Source organism: Mastigoproctus giganteus, chromosome 8 (assembly GCF_048544385.1).
Source record: "Mastigoproctus giganteus isolate SK-2022 chromosome 8, ASM4854438v1, whole genome shotgun sequence".
Taxonomy (NCBI): Eukaryota; Metazoa; Arthropoda; class Arachnida; order Uropygi; family Thelyphonidae; genus Mastigoproctus; species Mastigoproctus giganteus.
The window spans coordinates 176,521,536-176,548,891 of NC_143582.1; the positions used below are offsets into that span (position 1 = coordinate 176,521,536).

A 27,356-nucleotide genomic window follows, 5' to 3' on the forward strand; every position below is an offset into this window, starting at 1 on the left:
CAGTAACTCCATTATTTTACCCGGAACAGAAGTTAAACTAACTGGTCTGTAATTACTCATGTCACTCTTCGATCGCCCTCCTTTGTGAATTGAGGATACATTTGCACATCTCCAGTCCGTGGGGGACCACCCCTGAGTCCGAGGATGCTCTCATAATTATAGCTAAGGGTTTGCTTACTTCCTTTGCCACCTTCTTTAATATAACTGGATAGATCCCATCCACCCCAGGTGCTTTTCTTATGTTTAACTTCAACAATTTCTCGTCCACTTTGCTCTCAGTTATTACAAAATCATTAAGCAACCTGCTACAATTTGATAACCTTCTGGCATTTTCAATCCTTAATAACTCCTCATGTGTGAATGTAGATGCAAAATACTCATTCAGTTTGTTTGCTATTTGAGCAGGATCATCAATAGTCGAACCATTGATATCAAGTGGACCAATCGGACTCATCCCCTTCCTTTTAGAGTTTATATAAGTAAAGAAATCCTTGCAGCATCCTTTGCGAAAGATTTCTCGTAATCTGCCTTCGCTTGCCTAACCTCTTTGCGACTTGATGACAGACTAGCTTATATCTGACATAGGCTTCTGTGTTGCCTGATACTATATATGCATCACATGCATTTTTCTTCTCTGTCACGAGTCTCATATGGCACTTACGTAGCCAGGTGGGCAGGAGCAGCAGTGCGTAGCACATGCTTCTTGATTAGAAGGCCGGTATTCGAACCCATGACCACCAAATATGGAGGACGTGGAAAGGTCAGGGAATGACAACCACATATCCCTGGGAGTAATATGGCCTTAGTTGCTAATGCTCCTAAAAACCAAATAACAAACAAACAACGAGTCTCATTAGTTCATTTGATAATCATTTAGGCCTAAACCTTGAACAATATTTCTTAATAGGTATGAAACTTTTAGTAGCTTCCACGATTAATTCTTTGAATGCTTCCCACTTAGAATTTGCTGTTGGTAACATCATCAGTTGATCCCACTGTACAGAATTTAAAAACTGTCTGAGAACACTGTACTCAACTTTACAGATGCAAAAACCCTTTGCTTTACCCCTGATGTTAATTATATCTTTAAGTAAATCCCAGATCAAAAATATTACCCTGTGGTTGCCTCTCGAACATGGTACTGCAGAAAACAATCATCCAATAAATGCACAAAAGTCTTACTGGTGTGCGAGTGACCAATCCACAAATTCTAGTCAATATCTGCGAAGTTAAAATCCCCCATTATAAGACATTCTGATTTACTAGCTCACTCTATTTCTCTGAACAATTGTTCATTGTACTCATTCGAGTCATTTGGCCTATAATACACTCCTACTCTTATTTTTGCTTTCGCAGTACTTATGTCACACCAAACTGACTGGAGAGGATAATGGAATGGAGAAAATTTGCCAATTAATTGCTCTATTTTTCTCCATATTATTCATGTATCAGTATATTTATTAATTTCAGTTGTGAATCAAATTCAAGTCTTTTTTGGCTTTCTAAAATTAAAATTAAATTTTCTGTTTGTACTCTGGGACGACCAAACTGTCAGAGGAGTTCTACCTTAGGTTTCTACCTAATGTTGTGGACCTTGGCTCTTAGGTTTCTTTGTAGTTTATAAGATTAGCAGTGCTAGGATGTCTGCGGAATAGATTCCATGCACGGTTTTTTTTAATTTGTGACATTCTTACAATCCTTGTTCCAATAAATAACACTAATCAACATGTAAAATGTTACGAAAATAAAAATCCCCAATCTTGACTGATTTTATGCTGCTGAATACAAAAATCACATCATATTAAAATTTGTTGATTGGCTCATGTTTTCAAATTACAGTTGAAGTCTCACATTAGTGAGTTATGCTACGTTATCAACTATGGCTTTTTGCAAAATGCATGACAACTGTGCAGCTTCAATACCACCGTGCTCTTATCACACAAGTTGTCACCTCAAATGCATCTTCAACTCTGTTGCAGTAATCTTCAAATATGACTAGGTAGATTTGTTCTCTGTGAGATTACTACTCTTTGTGCAGTATTTGTGTCGTGTAAGATTAACATGCCTCGTAATTGTGTGAATAGTCTGGATTACTTCTGTTCTTTATATTTTTTTTTCACTGTTGTAGAGTTTTTTTCAGCCTGGACTGTACTTGTTAACAGGAGAGACTGCTTCTACAGGGATGGGATACACTTAAATAGAAAGGGTGCAAGAATATTTGCTGATGCTATCGAGGCAGTATTAGGTGGGTCGGAAAACTGCTAGCTTGGGGGAAAACAAAGACTAATAGATTAACAGTAGCCGCTGGCAGAGGTGAAAGAGATTGTTGCACTGCTTCTATTGGAATGAACAGAAGCCTGAAAAACAAGATGCAGGATATTTCAGAGAATGCTGGGAGGCATTGCGGTACAAGTAAACACATGGGTTGTGTTAGGGTAGCTAAGAATAGAAACAGGTGCGTGTACACCAATGCTAGGAGTTTAGTAAATAAATTTGATGAATTTGAGGTATTGCTCAAAACATCAAAGACAGATATTGTTGGGATGTCAGAGACATGGTGTCACACAGATATAAGGAATGCAGAACTGGAATTTGGGGAGTACAGAAAGGATAGACAGGATAGGAAGGGAGGAGGGGTTATGCTATTAGTTAAGAAACACATAAAATCCAAGGAAGTGAAGCCAGTCGACATCGCTGGACAGTGACAGTGTCGAGTCAGTTTGGTGTGATATAAGCACTGGGAGATAAAAATTGAGAGCAGGAGTGTGCTATAGGCCTAATGACTCTGAGGAGTATAATAAGAAATTGTACAGGGAAATAGAGTGGGCCAATACATCAGAGAGTCTTATAATGGGGGATTTTAATTTCCCAGATATTGACTGGAATTTGTAGGCTGGTCACTCACACACTAGCAAGGCTTTTGTGGATTTATTGGATGATTGTTTTCTACATCAGCATGTTTGGGAGGCAACTAGAGGGAGTAATACTCTTGATTTGATTATCAGTAGTGATTCTTCATGCATTAAGAATCTGCAGATAAAGGAACCACTAGGTGGCAGTGATCACAATATGCTGAAGTGGGATTTACTCAAAGAGGAAATTATCATTAGAGGTAAAGGGAAGGGTTATTGCTTTCGTAAAGGTGACTACGATGGTCTCAGACAGTATTTAAATTCTATACAGTGGGACCAACTGATGATGTTACCAACAGCAAATTCAAAATGGGAAGCATTCAAAGAACTTATCTTGGAAGCTATAGGTTGTTGTTTTGGTTTTTAGGAGCAGTAGCAACTAAGGCCATATTGCTCCGGGATATGCGGTGCTCATTCCCTGACATTTCCACTTCTTACGTATTTGGTGGTGATGGGCTCGAACCCCGGTCTAATCAAGAAGCATGTGATATGCACTACTGCTCCTTCCCACCTGGCTACGGAGGCGCCCGGAATCTACTAGGCTTTAGATACCAACTAAGAAATATTGTTCAAGGTTTAGGCCTAAATGGATGTCAGATGAGCTAATGAGACATATGGCAGAGAAGAAAAATGCATGGGGTACATACAAATTAACACGTGGCACAGAAGCCTATGATAGATACAAGTTGATCTGTAACCAAGTTACAAAGGAGGTTAGGCAGGCGAAGGCAGATTATGAGAAATCTTTGGCAAGGGATACAAAGAAAAACAGCAAAGAGTTCTTTACTTATGTAAACTCTAGAAGGAAGGGGATTAATCAGATTGGTCCACTTGATATTGATGGGTCAATTGTTGATGATCCTGCTCAGGTAGCTAACAAACTAAATGAATATTTTGCATCGACATTCACACATGAGGTGTATTCAACTCTGGCAGTAAGCTAGAGAATCTTGTAATAACTGAGAGTAAAGTGGAGGAGCAAATTGTTGAAGATAAACACAAGAAAGACACCTAGGGTGGATGGGATCTATCCAGTTATATTAAGGGAGGCAGCAAAGTAAGTGAGGTGCCTCTGTAGCCAGGTGGGAAGGAGCAGGTGCGTAGCACATGCTTCTTGATTAGACCGGGGTTCGAGCCCGTCACCACCAAATATGGAAGATGCGGAAAGGTCAGGGAATGACCATATCCCCGGAGCAATATGGCTTTAGTTGCTAATGCTCCTAAAAACCAAATAAACAAACAACAAACAGCAAAGGAAGTAAGCAAACTCTTGGCCATAATTATGAGACCTTCCTTGGACTCAGGGGAGGTACCCACAAACTGGAGATGTGCAAATGTGACCCCAATTCACAAAGGAGGATCAAAGGCTGACACAAGTAATTATAGAATTAAAGAAGCACTGCAGGATCATCTAGACAAGACTTCAGGTTTAGCTCAGCCACAGCATGGTTTTGTTAAGGGAAGTCTTGCCTGACCAATTTGATTGGATACTATGATGCAGTCACAAAAGAACTGGATGCAGGAATAACTTTGATATTATATACTTGGATCTTAGAAAGGCTTTTGATACTGTTGCACATGGAAGACTGCTGCACAAATTGGAGCAGTGTGGCATTTGAGGCAAATTGCTGCTATGGATAAAGGGGTGGTTGAGGGAGAGAAGACAGAGAGTGGTAATCAATGGACACTGCTCATCGTGGACTAATGTTATTAGTGGAGTCACTCAGGGTTCAGTGTTGGGTCCATTATTGTTTTCTGTATTTATAAATGATATTGATGATGGGATATCAAGCTTAATGTCCAAGTTTGCAGATGATACAAAGGTTGGCAGGGTTGTCAAGGACACTACCGACACTATGCTGCTGCAACAGGATCTGGAAAGGTTGAGCAGATGGGCTGAGAGGTGGCAAATGAAGTTTAACATTGACAAATATAAAGTACTACATATGGGAAACAGCAACCCCAGAGCAACGTATCAACTCTGTGGTACTACACTGACAGTGGTAGAGAATGAAAGGGGAACTGGGGGTGGTTGTGCAGGCAGATATGAAGTTCTCTGAGCAGTGCAGATGGGCTGCAAGAGTAGCTCACGGTGTATTGACAATGATATATAGGAATTTTTCTAGCAGGGATAAGGAGGTGATTATTCCCTAATATAAGGAAATGGTCAGGCCACACCTAGAGTACTGTATACAGGTCTGGAGGCCTCACTTCAAGAAGGATGTAGAGCCTGGAACGAGTACAGAGAAAGGCAACAAGATTAGTGAATGGGACAACGGGGTACTCTTACGAAGAAAGGTTTAAATTTTGCAAATTACAGTGTCTGGAGACTAGGCACCAACAAGGTGATCTGATAGAGGTGTATAAAGCCTTGAATTGTTTGAGCATTCTCAATGCTGATGGGATTCTTCCTCTTGCTCAGAATAATCACCTGAGAGTGCATAAATTCAAATTGAGGAAAGACAGATGTAGGATAGACGTGCAGAAATTTGCCTTTAGCCAGCGGGTGGTTGGTTGGTGGAACAGACTTCCATCCCTTGTTGTGGAAGTTGATAGCCTAAATAAGTTTAAGGCTCAGCCGGACAGGTATTTTGAACGAACAGAGGGGTGAAGTGGAAGTGTTTGTTTTTGGCTGATGCTGCATAAGCTTGCTTTCTTGAATCAAATGCCTCTACTAATGCTAATATGTAGACAAGTCACGTAAGCTTCAAAAAAAGCATCCCTTAACTCGAGCCATAAAAATGGCTTACTTCTTTTACTTTGGATGTAAAGTAGGCGACCAGGACAAGAACTGGACTCTACACACATATGCTGCATTACCTGTTCATCAAAACTCAATAAATACGTAGGTGAATTTAAAGGGACACTTTATGCCTTTTTCAGCCCATAATATGGAGGGAGTCAACAAATCACTTCACAGACTCTTTCCTATTAGAAAAGGGATGACAATGAAGAAAAAGTGGACAGTGACATTATACCATTTGCAATTTGTCCCGTGCCTCATGGTGAAGCACTACTTCTTCTCTAACCACCTGACCATTTTTCTATACACTCTGATGAAGATGGAGACACTGATAAACATCTACTTGATATATACATTAAGAAGTGGGAGCTGGTCACAGACGAGGCTAGTGTGATCCAGTCATGTTTTTGTATAACTTTTGATTTAAATTTATTAGTATAGTATTTTTTGTGATTTTCTGATTAATTTGTTGTATTTATTTTTTACTTGGCCTTCTAATTGCATAGAAAACCAAAGTCAATTTTGCCAGCATTGTATCGACAGTAGCATACGAATCTGCTGCCATTGTTTTTCATGTCGGTACAGCAGATACGGGAATTTCTATGTAACTTGTAGCAGTGTCAACGGTGTCAGCAGATGACTATAAACTATAAATTATAGCCCTGCTTACATATTTTAATAATTTAACTTGTTATTTTTACGTGAATTACATAAGGGTTGCGTTCCAAGAAACTCTATGTAAGTCAGAATTTCCCTAAATGCAGCACTTGCAAATTTAATTGAAGCAAAAAAGAAATGTTCAACAAACATGTAAATAGAATTATTTATTCAATTTTTTATCTCATGTGCAGGAAAAATTACAAAAAGAGACAGTTATAACATCATTAAGTTTTACTTTCAAGCATCACTGTCAGAATTTACTCTCCAGCTGATAAGTACGCTGCTGCGGAAGTTGAGGGCTGTGGAGATTTAGGTGGTTTCTCCAACACATCACAAAATTTCTCTGCAGCTGCAGAATCGGCACTGGCAACTTCACCGCATACTTTAATGTTTTGGAAACCAGCGTGATGCCTGAACCTATTAAACCACCCATGGCTGGGGTTCGCCGTATTTATCTTTAATATCTTCATAAATACTGGAACTTGTGGGTTGATCATTTACACACTAGCAAGACTTTTGTGGATTTATTGGATGATTGTTTTCTTCAGCATTCATGTTCGGAAGGCAACCAGAGGGAGTAATACTCTTGATTTGATTATCAGTAATGATTCTTCTTGCATTAAGAATCTGCAGATAAATGAGCCACTATGTGGCAGTGATCACAGCCTGCTGATGTGGGATTTACTCAAAGAGGTAACTACCATCAGATTTTGCTTCCGTAAAGGTGACTACAGTGGTCTCAGACAGTTTTTAAATTCTGTACAGTGGGATCAACTGATGACGTTACCAACAGCAAATCCTAAGTGGGAAGCATTCAAGGAATTAATCATGGAAGCTATTAAAAGTTTCATACCTATTATGAAAACGGTCAAACATTAACAAGTATCATGCTGAATTCAGATTTGTCAATAATAATATAGTAGCAATATGTTACTAGTCATTCCCGAGTTACGTAAAACTCGAAGTAAGAAGTCCTGGAACGTAACTAACTCTTACGTATGTCGGCGACTTCTATATTTTTGGATTAACTGGGGAATCGATTATCCGGGATTTGTTTTTGTTCCATACCAGGAAAATCGAGATTCTACTGTACTTGGATATCAGGAAAGCTTTTGACATTATTGCGCATGGAAGACTATGGTACAAATTGGAGAAGAATGGTATTAGGGGTAAATTGCTACAATGGATAAAAGGATGGTTAAGTGGGAGAAGACAGAGGGTGGTAATCAATGGGTGCTGCTCTTCGTGGACTAATGTTATTAGCGGAGTCCACAGGGTTCGGTGTTGGGTCCACTGTTGTTTTGTATATTTATCAATGATATTGAGGAAGGTATATCAGGCTTAGTGTCGAAGTTAGCAGATGATACAAAGGTAGGCAGGGTTGTTAATGACAGTAATGGCAGTGTGCTACTGCAACAGGATCTAGAAAATTTGGGCAGATGGGCCAAGAAGTGGCAACTAAAGTTTAACCTCGACAAATGCAAAATACTGCATATGGGTAGAAGCATTTCCCCAGAGAAATGCACCAACTGTGTGGTACTACACTTAAGGTGGTAGAAAATGAAAAAGATCTGGAAGTAATTGTGCAGTCAGATATGAAGTTTTCTGAGCAATGCAGACAGGCTGCCAGGGCAGGTCATGGGGTTTAGTCAATGATATATAGGAATTTTGCTAGCAGAGAAAAGGAGGTGATTGTCCCTCTGTATATGGCAATGGCCAGGCCAGGCCACGCCTTGAGTACTGCGTACAGGTCTGGAGGCCTCATTTATGAAGGATGTAGATTTGCTTGAGCATCTACAGAAAAGGGCAACAAGATCGGTGAGGGGAATGAAGGGATCCTCTTACCAAGAGAGGCTTACATTATGCAAATTGCTATGGCTGGAGACTAGGCACCTGTGCAGTGATCTGATTGAGGTGTATAAGGCCTTGTATGGATTGAGCACGCTTAATTCTGATGGGATTATTCCACTTGTTCAGATTACGAACCTAAGGGGGCATAAATTCAAATTAAGGAGAGACAGATGTAGAATAGATGTGCAGAAATTTGCCTTTAGCCAGCAGGTGGTTAATTGCTGGAACAAACTTCCATCTGTCGTTGTGGAAGTTGATAGGTTAAATAAATTTAAGGAGGAACTGGACAAACATTTAGAGGGAATGGTTGTGTGAAAATTTTTTTTTTTTTTTTCGGCTGATGCTGCATAAGCTCATAGACTTGCTTTCTTGCATCACATGCTACTACTACTACTACTACAAATCACAAACGAGGTTGGGGGGGCAAAGGCAGATTACGAGAAATCTTTAGCAAAGTATGCAAAGATTTCTTTACTTATGCAAACTCTCAAAGGAAAGGGATGAATCAGATTGGTTCAAATGTTGATGATCCTGCTCAGATAGCTAACAAACTGAATGAGTATTTTGCATCTACGTTCACACATGAGGAGTTATTCAGGGAGGTGAATACAAGAGGTGTATTAAACTATGGTAGTGAGTTAAATGATTTTTTAATAACTGAGAGCAAAGTGGAGGAGAAATTGTTGAAGGTAAACATATAAAAGGCACCTGGAGTGGATGGGATCAACCAGTTATATTAAACGAGGTGGCAAAGGAAGTAAGGAATCTCTTAGCCACAATTATGAGGGCTTCCTTGGACTCAGGGGAGGTACCAATGTGACCCCAATTGACAAAGGAGGATCAAACGGTGACAAGTAATTACAGACCTGTTAGTTTAACTTCTATTCTGGGAAAATTAATAGAGACACTGGTTAAAGAAGCACTGCAGGATCATATAGATGACACTTTAGTTATGGACGCAGCATGGGTTTGTTAAGGGAAAGTCTTGTCTAACTAATTTGATTAGATACTATGATGTGGTCACAAAGGAACTGGAAGGAAAAAAATAATTTTGATATCATATACTTGGATCTTAGGAAAGCTTTTGATACTGTTGCACATGGAAGACTACTGTACAAATTGGAGCAGCATATCATTAAGGCAAAATGCTGCTATGGATAAAGGTATGGTAGGAGAAGACAGAGTGGTAATCAGTGGACACTGCTCTTTGTAGAATAATGTTATAGTGTAGTCCCCCCGGGGTTTAGTGTTGGGTCCATTGTTGTTTTCTGTATATCAGGCTTATAGTCTAAGGTTGGCAGGGTTGTTAATGACAGTACTGTACTGCAAGAAGATCTAGAAACATTGAGCATATGGGCTGAGAGGTGACAACTGAAGTTTAACATTGACAAATGTAAGGTACTGCATATGTGTAGCAGTAACCTCAGAGCAACATATCAATTGAGTGGTACTGCACTCAAGGTGGTAAAGAATGAAAAGGACCTGGGGGTAATTATGCAGTCAGATATGATGTTTTCTGAGCAATGCAGACAGTCTGCAAGAGTAGCTCACTGTGTTTTGTTAATGATATACAGGAATTAGGAGGTGATTATCCCCTTGTATAAGGCAATGGTTAGACCACACCTTGAGTACTGTATACAGGTGTGTAGGTCTCATTTTAGGAAGGATATAGAGCTGCTAGAACAAGTACAGAGATGGGCAGCAAGATTAGTGAATGGAGCCTAGGCACCTGCGAGGTAATCTGATTGAGGTGTATAAGGCCTTGAATGGTTTTAGCAAGCTCAATGCCGATGGGATTCTGCCTCGTGCCCAGATTAATCGCCGCCTGAGGGGACATAAATTCAAATTGAGGAAAGACAGTTGTAGAATAGATGTGCGCAAGTTTGCCTTTAGCCAGTGCATAGTTAATTGCAAGAACAAACTTCCATCTGTTGTTGTAGAAGTTGACAGCTTAAATAAATTCAAGGCAGAACTAGACAAACATTTGGAGTGAATGGATGGGTGAAATGGGAAGGGTGTTTTTTTTTTTTTTGCTGATGCTGTATAAGCTTGCTTTCCTGCATCATATGCTTCTACTAATGCTAAAGTACAGCAGCTGTCTATGTCAAGGGATACACCATTTTGTCCAAAATGTTATCCTTCTGAACGACATAAGTTCACAGAAAGTGAGCTTAAGCACATCATCAGGAATTTCAAACTGCCTACGAATAAGGCAGGCCTTTGGCCTCGAGGCTATAACAGTGGAATCATCTAGATCATTCTGTGAAAGTGACAACATTTCGTACTTGAAATAAAGACTATGACAAACTATCAAACAGACGGTGAACTCGCTTTTTGTAAGGATGTTGATGGTCTAATGGTAGCAATGAACACAAGGCATTTCTATGGATACTATTTCTAGATGCTACTAAGGTTAGCCTTAAGGCTGTTTTATTGCACAATGGAAATATGCCACCTTCAATACCTCTTCCTTATGCTATCCACAAAAAGAAACATATGCAAACATGGAGAATATCCTCTTAGGTGTACGCTATCAGATTTATGAGTGGCAGATATGTGGTGATTTAAAGGTAATTACCATTTTATTAGGACTACAAAATGGTTACACTAGGTATTGTTGCTTTCTCTGCGAGTGGGATAGTTGTGCCAAAGATAGACATTATGAGAAGATGAGTTGGCCTCAACAAAAATCATTAACACCTGGAACGAAGAATGTAGAATTTGAACCTCTGGTAGATCCAAATAAAGTTTTTCTTCCACCACTCCATATCAAATTGGGGCTGACGAAAAATGTCTTGAAAACTTTGGAAATGAACAATTCTGCATTCACATACTTGCAAGAGAAATTCCCAAGACTTAGTACAGAGAAGATTAAGGCAGGCATTTTCATTGGTCCACAAATAAGGCAACTTTTCAAAGATGAACAGTTAGAAAGTGCCCTCTGTGATATCGAGAAATCAGCGTGGAAAGCTCAAAATGTTTCAGCCAGCAGCTTGTGGAAGATCTCATTATTTCTTATGAAAAACTGGGGTGCAACATGTCATTGAAGATGCATTTCTTCCACTCACACCTGTATTTCTTCCCACCAAACTCTGGTGCCATCAGTGATGAACATAATGAGCGTTTTCATCAAGACACAAAAGCAAATGAAGTACCACCACGTTGTTGGATGGTGCAAAGGGATTCTCCTGAAGCTGAATACAAGCGAAATGGTCTCTGTTGATACAGATATGTTTGTAGCTACATCTTACTGCCATATATAAATAAAAAAATAGCCAATCTGCCATTTTAAGCACTATTTCCAATTTTAGCACCCCAGAATCTATAAAGTAAAGTTACTCTCATATCCATAACAAGATGACCCAAAATTTGTTGTTCTGTGTAATTTATGGTTCTACGGACGCTTGACTTTGATTGTGGGATGGCAGTAGATGCAGCTACTTGAATCTGTTTTGTAATATGGTTAACAGCTGTGTCGGTTGGATGAGATTCGATGATTTGATTGTCAAAAGATACATGAGAAGTGTACCTTGCCCATTCTGCATTTGAAAATTTCCATTTTATGGAGTGTGACCATTCATTTTTACACATTAATAGTTAGTGGTCACTACTGAGTGGATCATCCACATAAATTCTATCCAATGAGCTTCGTACATTCCTTCCAGGGCTTTCATATACTCCCTCCTATCGTGGCTCAGTAGAATTGCAGACACTTTCAAATTCAATCCTAACTCACAACTTTTTGCCAACATTGCCCTGTACTTGTTAAGTAAATCCTTGGTTCTCTTACTCTTAATATCATTTGTGCCAAAGTGTACAACAATATCACATTTTGTGTCCTTAAAAGATGATATCTGCTCTACAGCATCATCTACTTTTGCCCCTGGCAGACATACACTGGTCCTATTCCACCTATCCTTCTTTCACAACATATTTCCCGTTTCCCTGACAATAGAGTCACCAATAATAACTACTTCCTGTGGGACCAGCACATTCTGCCTTGAATATTGCCAGTCTGTGCATCACAGACTGGCAATATGCCCAACTCTGCATTGAGTTGGGCAACTGAGAGCTTGATGGGCCTCTATTTTTTTTACTCTAAACTCTCATAAATTCCCATCAGAATGCTGAGTTGGTGCCTAATTTCTTCACACACACACAAAGACATCTTCCTTGGCTGAATCATGTCCTGTTCCAGAAAGGTCTGCAAACATTTCACAAGTTGAATATTTTTTTAGGCTGTGATGCATTGGAGAATCGCCTCTTAGGTCCTTCCCTGAGCCACAGTGCTTCTGCTACTTTGTGGACATTGCTTTGTTTCTGTAGTCTCCAGGAAGGGCTTTCTACGTGTGCTATTGCTGTTAAAATAGGCTGCCACTAGTCAACAGTATCCCGGGTGCTGAAATTAAAGCATGGAACCGGTGATGTGTAGAGATCTGGATCAGGCCGTAAGAGAGTGCGACTACGCCCTCCCAAGATCGATATTTAAAATGTCTATGCCTTCGTAATTGCCATGCTAGTGCTGATGGCCTCAGGTGTTGAAACAAGTGCACGAACTATCCAAAGAATGCTTTTGGAACGTGGTCTGCATGCCTATCTGCCCAAGAAGAAGCCTTTGTTGACCCAACAAATGAGGAAGAAGCAACTTTCTTGAGTTAATGTTTCATGAACAAAAGAGCAATGGGACGCCGTCATCTTTTCTGACGACTTGAAATTCAACATTCATGGCTCGGATAGGAAGCGATATATCAGAAGACAAAAATCGGAGGAATACCATCCTGACTGCATAACACTGACTGTAAAGTTCCTCACTGGTCAGGGGATGCATAACAAGCAAAGTTTATTAACTGAACGGTGAATGCAGAAATGCCTACACTGCTATCTTGGAGGAGTGCCTGAAACCTGTTATTAGGGATCACCACACAGACATCCGAAACTGCATTTTTCAACAGACTCAGCACCTTGCCACACAACAAAATTGGTAAGTTTTATGCTATTTAGATTTAATGATGAGTTTGTCTTCTTGTCTCACAAGGTTTAAAAATACTTACACCAATGTTTTCCCTCATTTTTCTCCCTTAAGGTGCAGTCACACCTCAGAAATGCTGGCATTACAGTGTTGGACTGGCTTGGCAACATGCAGATTTGAACCCTGTTGAAAATTTCTGGTACATAATGTCATCTAAAATTGCTCAGAAGAAGAAGAAGCCAACAAATAAGATTCAGCTACAGGATTGCATTGTAAGGGTGTGGTACCACAAAATTTGGCAACCGTATATCCAGAAGTTGATTAACTCTATGCCAGATCGTTGCAAGGCTGTAATTGCAGCTTGAGGAGGAACAACAAAATATTGAGGAGTTATTTTGCCGATTTACGGTACATAATACTATTGCGTTAACTTGTCATTTCAGTTTGTACACGTAAATGCAATAAAATGTATGTTTGGTTGTCATGATTTCTCATATTTCCATTAATTATGCATTTTACCCTTTGGGAAGATATTTATGGCAATTAGGTATAAGGTGGAGTTTTTTCATTGGATTTCATTCACAGAGATATATATATATCCCATCTAACAAATGCATTTTGAAAATTTCTGCAATCCACAATGCTGTGCAAAACACATAATTTCCAAAATTCACAAGTGATGCAGTTATTTTGTCCACTACTGTACGTATTACATTATACCTTTCACTGTCAAGTTCAAGATATCTGTTACACTATACCATAATGATCGCAATAGTAAATTAGTTATATCCTTGCTAAAATGTAAAAATTCCTTAACTAAAAACACAAAAAAAGATATGCCCAACAAGTAATTAGAACCTTCAAGCTACTTATTTATCACAATTAAAACCCTAGTTTACCGCTAGGATATTTGCGTCAAAACACCTATACAATAGCAGTACGAATAGGAAGTCATAACTTACAAAATCGCTAGCTAAATTTAAAAATAAGCTAACAGATGTGACTGAGACTATTTAAGCTATTTGTAAAACACAATTTACTATGTTAATTGATAAAAATTTTGAAAAAAACTTATCCATTTCCATGAGCCAAAAATTCTGCATCCTAGCTCTTATAATCTTGTCCCATTTTGTCAGGTGTGCTAGATAAAAGCCTATGGGAGGAGAGAAATACAATTAGTATATGTTTTCATAGGTGAGGTAGCAAAATTTTCGGGTTTCCTCACACTTTATGGCCAGTACCATTACTGCAACACTTGTGGCATCCATGTATAATTTGGTAGCATAGATTTTGTGTGTGGATGCATGTACGCAGAAATGCAGTATTTATAACAGATATATAGAATGTAGAATTAAATTGTTTTAATTGAATTTTTGTGATATTTTCAGGCTGTGATGATATTATTCGTCAACATAAGGCAGCTTGCCTCAGGGTCACTTCACTTCTGGCCTGTAAAGATTTACTGTGGGTAGGAACTAGTGCTGGTGTAGTTTTGACACTGCCTCTTCCTCACTTAACATCAACTACAACAAAGCTGGATACTGTTCCTAATGTGGCAGGTGAAATAAGTTCTGTTTCAAGACTTATAAATATATAATAATTGTCGGTGTTTATTATTCTGTAACTCTAAAAAAATAACTTATTTTACTATTTTAAGGAATTACATTGCATATTTATTAAGTCTCATTACTCAATGATGTCTAGAATTAATTATGAAAAATTGTGCTGAACTCCAAGTGCACATCATTCAATAAAGAAGGTGGTGAAATGGAGCCAGATATTTCAAGATCCACTTTGAGGCCTTTCTCAGTGGCTTAAATTTAACTACAATGAATTTAATAAAAAACTGCAACTGTATTTTCACATGATTCTTATGAAAAAAGATGACTAGCTTATTCATTTAAGACGAAGTAGCTTGACACCTTAAAGTTGAAATTTTTCCACTCCTTTGTTATTGATTGCCGAAGTATTCATCAGTGACACTGCAGTAGTGTAAACAGAATTGGTTACATCAACTGGTGTAGAAGAGTAACTATGTGGAAATTTTGTACAAGGTTTGGAAAGACTGCACTGAACAGACTTGTAGGTATTAGATGTTCTGTTCTGCATGCAATGGTAAGAAGATCCAACAGGCCTACCACAAATGAGGAAACTTTTGAAGGCAGGGAGGGGTTTCATCCACAGTTTACAAAATTCAGTGTATCAGGCTAATTTAGAACTTGTAACACAAAAAAAAAAAAAAAAAAAAAGTGTTGCATAAGCAACTGCATTCAGAATCATACAAGCTATTATAGCAGATGACAAGATCAGATGTCATATATTCTGTGAGGACATGGTGGCAGAAGATAAGAAGCTGCTTAAATGTTTTGTTTAGTGATGAGCACACATTCCACATCACATTGAAGGTCAATGTGGGAAGTTAAAAATCCAACATGGCTTTAGAACACATTTGACACAGTCTCAATGTTAGTCCTGCACTGCAAGTTGGGAAGGAGAGAAAAAAACAAAAGGGGTGTACAGTCCACTTTTCATAGAAAGAACAGTCACCAGCCTGATGTAGACATACTGTGGAAAATTATCTGATCCCACAAATTTCTCAGGGCAATCCATGCAACAATGAACTCTTCCATTATTGCACTTGCTCATTTCTATAATGATACTTGGATCTCCACTTTCCAGGGTGATGAGTAGGGTGTGTAAGCAAAATTCTATGGTCAGCCTGTTCAATGGATATCACATTGGGCTTCTTATTGTGGGGGTATGTTAAACATATAAGAATAATTCTTGATTGCTCTGTCCAGTTTCAGAATATATTTATTTGTTATTAAAAATATACAAATAAAAGCTACATAATTTTGATAAAATAAAACATTACAGTTGCCTTTATCAATTATAACCATCTGTACAGAGGCTGTGAATATAAATACTTGGGGGGGGAGAGAAAGAAACCCAAAGAATTCACATAAAATGAAAGGGAAGAAATCATTCTCGACTGTCCTGAGGTTAATGTAACCTCAAGTCACTCATGAATTACTGAGAGGCAAGAGGAATGGGGAAGGTATGTCCAGGGGCAGAGTCCAACTCACACAGTTCAACAGATTAAAAGATGGGATGAACTTGCATACCATTCTTTCTGTTCATGTGTGTGTGTGTGTGTGTTGCTGCATATGTGGACAGTCTAACAAGTGACAGATTTTAAAATTTTGTGCACTATCAACAATTTGAACATCATTCGGCATGAGATCATATGGCTATTGCTGAAGTGGTCAAAATCAGCATTCCCAATGGATGTGACAGTTGTCCAGATAATAGATAGATGGCTTCACTGATATAACTTGTACTGCATTCTCTATGTGGTGTTCTATAAACTACCCCACTTTTTTGAAGTGGAATCAGGAATCTGCACAATGGTAACTCCTGGGTAGAAAAGAGTGCAAGCTATACTGCTTCGGGTAGTATACAAATAATTAAGTCAAAACAGAGTTAGTCACTTATACCTTACCAGTAGTGATGAAAAAAAAAACTTATACTAAAATCCTCAAGAGAGCAAAGGAAATGATGCTCACTTATGTTGATTTTCCTAATTGATGCACTTCCTGGAAGCAACTTTTGGCAGCTAGCCTCACCAACCTTCTCAGAGGCAGGAGAAGCTGCTGAGTTTGTCATGTTAGTTTTATAGCACATCAGCATCCAAGGCATATTGCACTAGTGTATCTGAATAAGTCATATGGAAGATCTCTACCCTCTGTGTGTGAGTTTACTGGAGCCCTAGATGAGGACTTACAGTGGTGAGCAAAAAAATTGCATCACTTGCAAATTTCAGCAATATATCATGTGTTTTGTAATAGCATTACTCTGCTGCATCATCCATCTCTAGATACTCCAAGCTCTCATAGACGTTGTCACATGCCATACACGATTGCATCACCCTAATGGCAGTAGATATGTCAAGAGCCAGTATACTGTGTTATTGCAATGGCTAAGTTTTGATAATTCACACCACGTAGGAAGTGTTGCTACTATGTTGAATGCAGGGAGACATTCTACAAGAAATGGCTTACAGAGTCCACCATAATCAGTCAACAGTGGCATGCTTATTACAAAAATTATCAGAAACAGCAGTCTAAATAGAAAGAAAGAAAGGAAGATGTCCATGAATATTTTCTGCAGCACAGGACGGGACAGATTTCTGGTACATCTGTGTTCGAAACAGAAGATCCTCATCGATTATCTCAAAACATGGGAGGAGGATACAGGAATAAAGGCAAGTACTCCTACAGTATGTAGGAGTACTTGCCTTTGGGATTAGTTCATGTTGTCCAAGAAAAAAGTCATTTTGTTGCAAAAAATTAAAACCCATCATCTAATGTGGGAAAAAAAGCATGCTAGGTGGTCTGAGAATCAGTGGAAATGTGTTATTGTTTCTGATAAATCAAAATTCAACTTGTATGGGACAGACAGCAGACTGTTAGGCAAAGAAAAGGAGAATAATTTCATCCTGATTGTATCATCTCCATAGGGAAACATTCTGCCTCTCTAGTGATATAGGGGTGTATTTCACATAGAGGAGTTGGCTGTTCTGAATTTTTGAAGGGTACATTGAATGCTGAGGTCTACAAAGACATTGAGACAAAATTACTTCCCAAGATTACTGTGGGGGTGTTGCCAATTTCATTTTCCAGGATGACTCTACTTCATGGCAGAGGCCCAAACTACTTCATAAAATTGGAAAAAGTTTGAATTTTATGAAACACTGTACTCTTGCTTAAATAAATTACATTTATTTTGCTGTCTTTACTGTCCACAGGTGCAAAAATGGTTGAAGGATTAATCAATTTGCACAATAATATGGCTTGGGCAGTCCAGACCTCAATCCATCTGAAAATTATTGGAACAAAATGAGCATTTCAGTAATGCAAAAGAAACCAAAAATGCTTAGAGAGCTGCAGGAGACATTAATCCATGTTCGGTACCACGATTCCCAGGAATACATTCAGAATCTTATCCAGTCAATGTCACAAAGCAAGGGATGGACCAATTAAATATTAGTGTGATTTTTGGTTATATAGCTGCCTGTTGTCCTAGTATGAGCAAAGTAATGAAAAAAATCATTGCTTTTATAGAATTTTTGTTATTATATCAACCATAAGTAACATTCTGTTATTTTGAAGAAAAGTACTTATTTCATTGTATTTACCCATACGGCATAAAAGTAAATTTTTCTACAATTAATAGTTTCATATGTGTATTATTGTTATTTTCGCTATTTCTGACAGATTATCTGCCATTATAAGGACAAACAACCTAAAAAATGAGGTGACTAACATTAATGTTATTCAGAATATTATTGCCTTGAACTGCCATCAGATTAAGTAAAGGAAGATTGCACATTTTAGATCTTTGGGTTGGGGTAATTTTGGATATGGAATACGATGTTAATGAGTGACTAGGTCAGAATTTCTGGGTCACACAAATCTCTCCCCTCCCAGGACCTTAGCAATCAAAATGGAGGATACTGAGGATATATTAGCGTGTCTAAAGTAGTAATACTAGAAACAGGGAGCAAGTGAGACAGACCTATTTTCTCTCTTTACTGCTCTCCTCTTGTTTTAATACATGGAGTATACATTTTGGAAATTCTTGAAAACAATGAAAATATTTAAAAACTGGATGCAAATGGGGGAAGGGGGATCATGCTGAAATAAGTTCAGAAGGCAACAATAACCAATGTCAATGAAAAAAGAAAGAGCAGTGAAGATTTGATAACAGGAATGCAGTTGTCAGGGTTTAATTGCACAAGGGCTGCAGTGGCCATATTGCACCTGTTCATTATATGACAGAAACCAATAGGTGAACTCATTTTAAGTAACTAGAATTTTGTCAAATTTGCATTGTTTCCTACGAGGTGCTAACAGTTCAGGTAATGTCAACATGGGTAATGACGGCAGTCTATAAGGATGTACTGTACTGTTAGCAAATTGTGGCAATGAACACATTGCCACCTGTGGAGGTTTGTGCTCTAGCAAGAAAGACTTCGTGCATGTTGATATTTCTGAAAAACTGGGATTCCATAGTCATGGTTCATATTTAAGTTGTAACAGTTTATTGCTTGTCTTAGATTGCTGTAGATTCTTTCACTGATTGTAACTTGCTTGTTAGATAAGAAGTTTATAATCTTTATACAGGACCTGTATTTATGTATAAATACTGGCTGGTTGGATTTTTAGCAGCTTACCTGCATTTTCATTTCCACAAATTCCAGCGTGTTCTGGAATCAACAGAATTTCACCGACTGGTAAGATGCATTGTGCTGAATCAACAAGGATTGGATTTGACAATATACTGCACTTAGGGAACCTGTATATATTATTTGTGGAGGAGGAGAAAATTGATATGATCTAGGGCTAATTTAATTGTGCACATACCACATTGTACTAGGAGTGATGTAGAAGTGCCAAAATAGCTGTCACTATTTTGACAGCAAACAAACAGGTATTGCTGTACCTGTTTGTTTATTATTTGGTTTTGAGGAGAATTAGCAACTAAGGCCATATTGCTCCGGGAATATGCGTTGGTCATTCCCTTACCTTTCCGCATCCTCCGTATTTGGTGGTGACGGGATCGAACCCCGGTCTAATCAAGAAGCATGTGTTATGCACTGCTGCTCCTTCCCACCTGTATGCAATGGGAGTTTGATGTTATTGTGCTACATGAAGTTGTTTGATATCCATATATGCTATGGATTGCTTTCCCCATTCACAAGCTGGTGAATATACAGCCCATGGAGAATATGATTCAGAAATTTCTTGGCATATATTATTAGCATTAGCATTAGTAGAGGCATTTGATGCAAGAAAGCAAGCTTATGCAGCATCAGCCAAAAAAAAAAAAAAAAAAAACCCACTTCCACTTCACCCCTCTGTTCGTTCAAAATACCTGTCCAGCTGAGCCTTAAACTTATTTAGGCTATCAACCTCCACCACAAGGGATGGCAGTCTGTTCCACCAACCAACCACCCGCTGGCTAAAGGCAAATTTCCGCACGTCTATCCTACATCTGTCTTTCCTCAATTTGAATTTATGCCCTCTCAGGTGATTTTTCTGAGCTAGAGGAAGAATCCCATCAGCATTGAGCATGCTTAAACCATTCAAGGCTTTATACACCTCTATCAGATCACCTCGCTGGTGCCTAGTCTCCAGACACTGTAATTTGCAAAACTTAAGCCTTTCTTCGTAAGAGCACCCCTTTGTTCCATTCACTAATCTTGTTGCCCTTCTCTGTACTCGTTCCAGCAGCTCTACATCCTTCTTGAAATGAGGCCTCCAGACCTGTATACAGTACTCTAGGTGTGGCCTGACCATTGCCTTGTACAATGGAATAATCACCTCCTTATCCCTGCTGGAAAAATTCCTGTATATCATTGACAATACTCCATGAGCTACTCTTGCAGCCCGTCTGCACTGCTCAGAGAACTTCATATCTGCCTGCACAACCACCCCCAAGTCCCTTTCATTCTCTACCACTGTCAGTGTAGTACCACAGAGTTGATACGTTGCTCTGGGGTTGCTGTTTCCCATGTGTAGTACTTTACATTTGTCAATGTTAAACTTCATTTGCCACCTCTCAGCCCATCTGCTCAACCTTTCCAGATCCTGTTGCAGCAGTGTAGTGTCAGTAGTGTCCTTGACAACCCTGCCAACCTTTGTATCATCTGCAAACTTGGACATTAAGCTTGATATACCATCATCAATATCATTTATAAATACAGAAAACAATAATGGACCCAACACTGAGCCCTGAGGGACTCCACTAATAACATTAGTCCACGATGAGCAGTGTCCATTGATTACCACTCTCTGTCTTCTCCCACTCAACCACCCCTTTATCCATAGCAGCAATTTGCCTCCAATGTCACACTGCTCCAATTTGTGTAGCAGTCTTCCATGTGCAACAGTATCAAAAGCCTTTCTAAGATCCAAGTATATAATATCAAAGTTATTCCCTGCATCCAGTTCTTTTGTGACTGCATCATAGTATCCAATCAAGTTGGTCAGGCAAGACTTCCCCTTAACAAAACCATGCTGTGTCTGAGCTATAACTGAAGTCTTGTCTAAATGATCCTGCAGTGCTTCTTTAACCAGTGCCTCCATTAATTTTCCTGGAACAGAAGTTAAGCTCACAGGTCTATAGTTACTTGTGTCAGCCTTTGATCCTCCTTTGTGAATTGGGGTCACATTTGCACATTTCCAGTCTATGGGTACCTCCCCTGAGTCCAAGGAAGCTCTCATAATTATGGCTAAGGGTTTGCTTACTTCCTTTGCTGCCTCCTTTAATATAACTGGATAGATCCCATCCACCCCGGGTGCCTTTCTTGTGTTTATCTTCAACAGTTTCTCCTCCACTTTACTCCCAGTTATTTCAAGATTCTGTAGCTTACTGCTAGAGTTGAATACACCTCTGGCATTCCCCTTGCTGAATAACTCCTCATGTGTGAATGTCGATGCAAAATATTCATTTAGTTTGTTAGCTACCTGAGCAGGATCATCAACAGTTGACCCATCAATATCAAGTGGACCAATCTGATTCATCCCCTTCCTTCTAGAGTTTACACAAGTAAAGAACTCTTTGCTGTTTTTCTTTGCATCCCTTGCCAAGGATTTCTCGTAATCTGCCTTCGCCTGCCTAACCTCCTTTGTAACTTGGTTGCATATCAACTTGTATCTATCATAGGCTTCTGTGTCATGTGTTAATTTGTAAGTATCCCATGCATTTTTCTTCTCTGCCATATGCCTCATTAGTTCATCTGACATCCATTTTGGCCTAAACCTTGAACAATATTTCTTAGTTGGTATGTAAAGCCTAGTAGCTTCCAAGATACATTCTTTGAATGCTTCCCATTTTGAATTTGCTGTTGGTAACATCATCAGTTGGTCCCACTGTATAGAATTTAAATACTGTCTCAGTCCATCGTAGTCGCCTTTACGGAAGCAATAACCCTTCCCTTTACCCCTAATGGTAGTTACCTCTTTCAGTAAATCCCACTTCAGCACACTGTGATCACTGCCACCTAGTGGTTCATTTATCTGCAGATTCTTAATGCATGAAGAATCACTGCTGATAATCAAATCAAGAGTATTACTCCCTCTAGTTGCCTCCTGAACATGCTGATGTAGAAAACAATCATCCAATAAATCCACAAAAGCCCTACTAGTGTGTGAGTAACCAGCCCCCAAATTCCAGTCAATATCTGAGAAATTAAAATCTCCCATTATAAGACTCTCTGATTTACTAGCCCACTCTATTTCCCTGTACAGTTCCTTATTATACTCATCAGAGTCATTAGGCCTATAGCACACTCCTACTCTCAATTTTGATCTCCCAATGCTTATGTCACACCAAACTGACTCAACACTGCACTGTCCAGCGATGTCGACTGGCTTCACTTCCTTGGTTTTTATGTGTTTCTTAACTAATAGCATAACCCCTCCCCCCTTCCTATCCTGTCTATCCTTTCTGTAGACGTACTCTCCAAATTGCAGTTCTGCATCCCTTATATCTGTGTGACACCACGTCTCTGATATCCCAACAATATCTGCCTTTGATGTTTTGAGCAATACCTCAAATTCATCAAATTTATTTACTAAACTCCTAGCATTGGTGTACACGCAAGTATACCTGCACCTGTTTCTATTCTTAGCTACCCTAACACAACCCATGTGTTTATTTGTACCGCAATGGCTCCCAGCAGTCTCTGAAATACCATGCATCTTGTTTTTCAGGCTTCTGCTCATTCTAATAGAAGCAGTGCAAGAATCTCTTTCACCTCTGCCAGTGGCTACTGTCAATCTATTGGTCTTTGTCTCCCCCCAAGCTAGCAGTTTTCCGACCCACCTAACACTGCCTCTATAGCATCAGCAAATATTCTTACACCCCTTTCTATTTAAGTGTATCCCATCCCTGTAGAAGCAATCTCTCCTGTTAACAAGTACAGTCCAGGCTGAAAAAAATTCTACCCCTTGAGCCTTGCACAATCTTTCCAGGGCCGAATTGATCGACAAGGCTCTCATCATATACTCCCTCCTATCGTGTCTGGGCAGAATTGCAGACACTTTCAAATTCAACCCTAATTCTCGGCTTTTGTTCTAGCTGAACATTCCAGTGTTCTGGAATGTTCAGCAAAAATACGGAGCCAACTAGCTCATCCCATATGGCCATATCTGTTTGACCTGCAACCTTATTTTCTCTAGGCTTATTACTATAGTTCATTTTTAATTGCAGGTCAAACAGATATGGCCACATGGGATGAGCTAGTTGGCTCCGTATTTTTGCTGCATAAGTTAGTAGTAAGTTTCTCCTAAGATGAAGAGGTGGTTGATTGTTTCTATGTGTAAACTTTCAACAGGAGATGGCTGGAACATTTGGCTGTCTGTAAGGCACAGTGATGAACTGGGTCGAAGGGAACAGTTTCTAGCAGAATCATATAAAAGTGCACCATAGTTCAGTAGAGATCTAATAAATGTATGGTACAATTGTTTGTTTGTTATTTGGTTTTTAGGAGCATTAGCAACTAAGGCCATATTGCTCCGGAAATATGCGGTGATATACCTTTAGGAAATACCTTAAAGGAAATATACCTTTCCGCATCCTCCATAGTTGATGGTCACGGGTGCGAACCCCGGTCTAATCAAGAAGCGTGTGCTATGCGCTGCTGCTCCTGGCTACCTTTCAAACAACCATGAATGCACAAAACAACCTAACACTCAAAACAATTTTAGATAACCGGCCAGATATTACTGACGTTTTCTTTTTCCTTAAGTTAATCGGATACTACCAAAACATATAAAAATTAATAGTATAACATTTACGAAAAAGCTACATAATTATAAAATAAAATCTTGGCTTCCTTCTGAACAACATAATGAAAAATGTCGAAATATGAAACTCTCTAACCTAGACTAGGTGCATTATAGCCTAAGCTGCTCTTGCGCCAATAGCTCTCAAACAACAACAGCTCCTGGCCACGGCGGCACCATGGTACAAATGAAGTAGGTTGTATCTATTGGCACCCTATCTATGTCACAGCTTATATTACTTTTAAGGATATACATCTTTCTCTGGCAGATGGTTCAGATCTTCATTATGTGTTTCAGAAAGATTAGCTTACAGTCTGGAGTTAAACCTAAGAAACAGACATTGTCAGAGAGCATTATAGGATGAGTTCTTAATTCATGTTCAGGATGTATGTTGTGTTTTTCACAAAATTTTACTGCAATTTTCTGTTCAGATTGGCAACAGCCATTTTGTGACATCCCCTGTTCTATGTTATTGATTGCACATTTTTGTTTTTGGGAGTGGAATGAGATAGTAAGGTCATCTGCATACAGGTATTTCAACAGTAGCAAGAACATCTTTTGTCATTTGGCTTATTCTGATGGCAAAGAGTGTAACATTGAGAACAGAACCTTGTGGGACTCCTTGGTTGAAAGATTTGGAGAGGGAATGTTGATAATGAACCTGAAAGGTGTGGATTTGTAGGAAGCTTTGCATTAGAAGTCGCAAATGCCTCGTAGGCCAAGTATATGTAGATCTCCAAGAATGCCAAGTGATGTCACATGCCTTATGGATATCGAGGTGTTAATTTTTAATGAAGGCATTCTGTATATTTACCTTAACTTTGACAGTAAGATCTAGGGAGGACCTGTTTTTCTGAAAACCATACCGATTTTCATTTATCAGTGATTGCAATTCCAGATACTGCTTAAGTCGGTTATGAATAGTTTTTCCTGGAGAGCTAGTTAGAGAAATTGGTCGGTAATTCTGTGGATGTGTTTGATGTTTACCTGGTTTGGGAGATGCCACCGAGTGGCACCAAGTGCTAGGGTAGTAATTTTTGGAGAGGATTTGGTTGAAGAAAAACAGTAAGGAATAAAGGTTGTTTTTGTTTAACTTTTGCAGCACAAGATAATATATGCTATCAGGACCAGATGCATTGTTAACTGAACTATTTAAGAATTTTTTTAACTCTAGCATAGTAAATGGTTGATTATACAGTAGTGAATGATTTGTGCTAAAGTTTATTTTGTATTTCTTAGCTATTGTTTTAGTATTTTGAAAGGCTTTATCATATGCATTCACTGTAGATACAGGGAGAGCATTCACAATTTCTTTGGGATATATCCTGTCCCTTCAAACTGATGATTGAAGGGACAGGATATATCATCTCCCAAAGAAATTGTGAGAAACTGGCAGTGATTTTTTAATTATTTCCAAATCAGTTGGGTCAGTGGTATCTTTTTGTTTGCATCTTTGCTTGTCTCCTTATGTGACACACTTTTGCCCGGGTGCCAAGCGATCTACAACTTCCTAGAGCAACTGAGTTTTTATTTCATTTTATAAGTCCTTTTGTTAATTAGCTCTACTTTTTAAAAGTATAAAAAAGACAGCCAGAAAAAGGAAAGTACCTTTTTTTTTACTCTTTATTAGTTTACTAACTCCTACGTTTGGCCACAAGTGGCACTGCTCCTGCCTCCTCGTGGCATGGCCGGTAACCTGGGTAAAAAAGCTAATCCCTTTATCCTTGACATGGATAAAGAAAATTATCCAGCATTAGAGCCTTTGAGCTCAAATACCAGAGATTGGTACAGTTCTGATCAAGGTAATGTGCAAAGAAAGCACTTAAAAAAAGACACTTATCAACCACAATATCCAACTTTTCTTATTATCCATTTGTTAACTAGTCAACCAGTGAGTAAACTCTCTCCATTTATGATACAGAGATTCCTAGAAAATGGTCAAAAGGTTACAGTCCGGGGGATTTACTAGTTGGGAAAACAGTCTAAACACTCAGAACTGTTGTTAAAGCTTACAACTTTTGGGGGAATTCCTGTTAAAATCTCTCCCCCTAAATAGTTCCAAAGGGTTATCTCTGAATGGGATCTGTTGAATGTAACAGACATGGAGCTTGTGCAAGAAATGAAAGATTAAAAGGTAATACAAGCTAAGAGAATTCTGACTCTTAGGGATGGTAATCTCATTCCAAATCCAGTTCGCTGTTATGAATGCCAGAAATTCGGACACTCTCAGACAACATGTAGAGGAAACAATGTATGCCCAAAATCACGTTCAAACAGATTGTAATGTAACATCTCCAGTTTGCCCTAATTGCAAGGGGATCATCCTGCATATTCCAAATTATGGAAGCTGGGAAAAAAATACAGAAGTTTAAAGTTGAGCATAAAGTGAGACAACAAATAGTGAAAGATACTCCAGTACGTACATATGCAAATGCTATTAAGAAATATAATTTGATTTCCACCTGACAAATTGCTTGCTGAGTGGGCTAGAGCTCAGGTTTAAAGCTAAACAACAGAGACCAGACTTGTAATACCCCAATTTCCATCTCCTTGACTAGTGACACCAAGTCCCGAAGTGAGACCAGGATGGCAAAAGCAGAATCCTCTAATAAGAGCCAAATTAATACTGCAGAAATGGACATAGATCACAAAACTCAAGAAGAACCTATATTAGAAATTTATGTTGAAGAAGATATGGACACTGGACATCCTACCTTTCCTAAAAAAGATTGCCATAAGCCTACTGCCTCTAAAAAGCAACCGGATCAATCTTCCACTAAAACTAAATAATGCAGTGCATTTTATTGCTTTGAGCAGTTTTTCTCACTTGTCCATTTTATGTGATCCCCAAACTGGGTGGTGTGCATTGAAATCACTTAGTAAAAACAGAATGGAGTTGGTATCTATAATGAAGTTATCTAAGTCTGTTTCAGTGTTTATATGATTTGGTGGAAGGTACAGGGAGTGAATGAGATAGTATGAGCAGTACATAGTGGTGTACTTAGTGTGTTTGGATGGAATTCTTGATTCCAACAAAATGGCAATACCTCCATGAGATGAATTTGTTGAATCTCTATTTTGTAGATATTATAATTTTTAATAGGAGATATTTCAGAAGATGGCTTCCTCCAAATATATGCCTACTGGGTTATGATGAGTTACAGGTTCTCATATATCATCAGTATTGCTATGTATTCCTCTACAATTCCATTATTTAATTTTGGAGGCAGAAGGTGGATCTGTTTACTTATATTGATCACTTTTGCACCTACCTTTTTTTTTTTTTTTAGAAAAGAAGAGAGCACCCTGTATATATTTTTCCTAAATTTCTAGCAATTCTTCTTCATTGGCTGCATTATCACAATCCA

At 38.8% G+C, this 27,356-nt stretch overlaps 1 protein-coding gene across 1 annotated transcript in view; it reads left to right on the forward strand.

Moving 5' to 3' along the window:
- LOC150082029 (rho guanine nucleotide exchange factor 17-like) overlaps positions 1–27,356 on the forward strand; it is an 862,761-nt gene that overhangs the window by 814,709 nt on the left and 20,696 nt on the right. Inside the window, exon 25 of the mRNA XM_090380403.1 lies at positions 14,524–14,694. Coding sequence (XP_090236529.1) covers positions 14,524–14,694 — 171 coding nt within the window. The remainder of the gene's footprint in view (positions 1–14,523; positions 14,695–27,356) is intronic.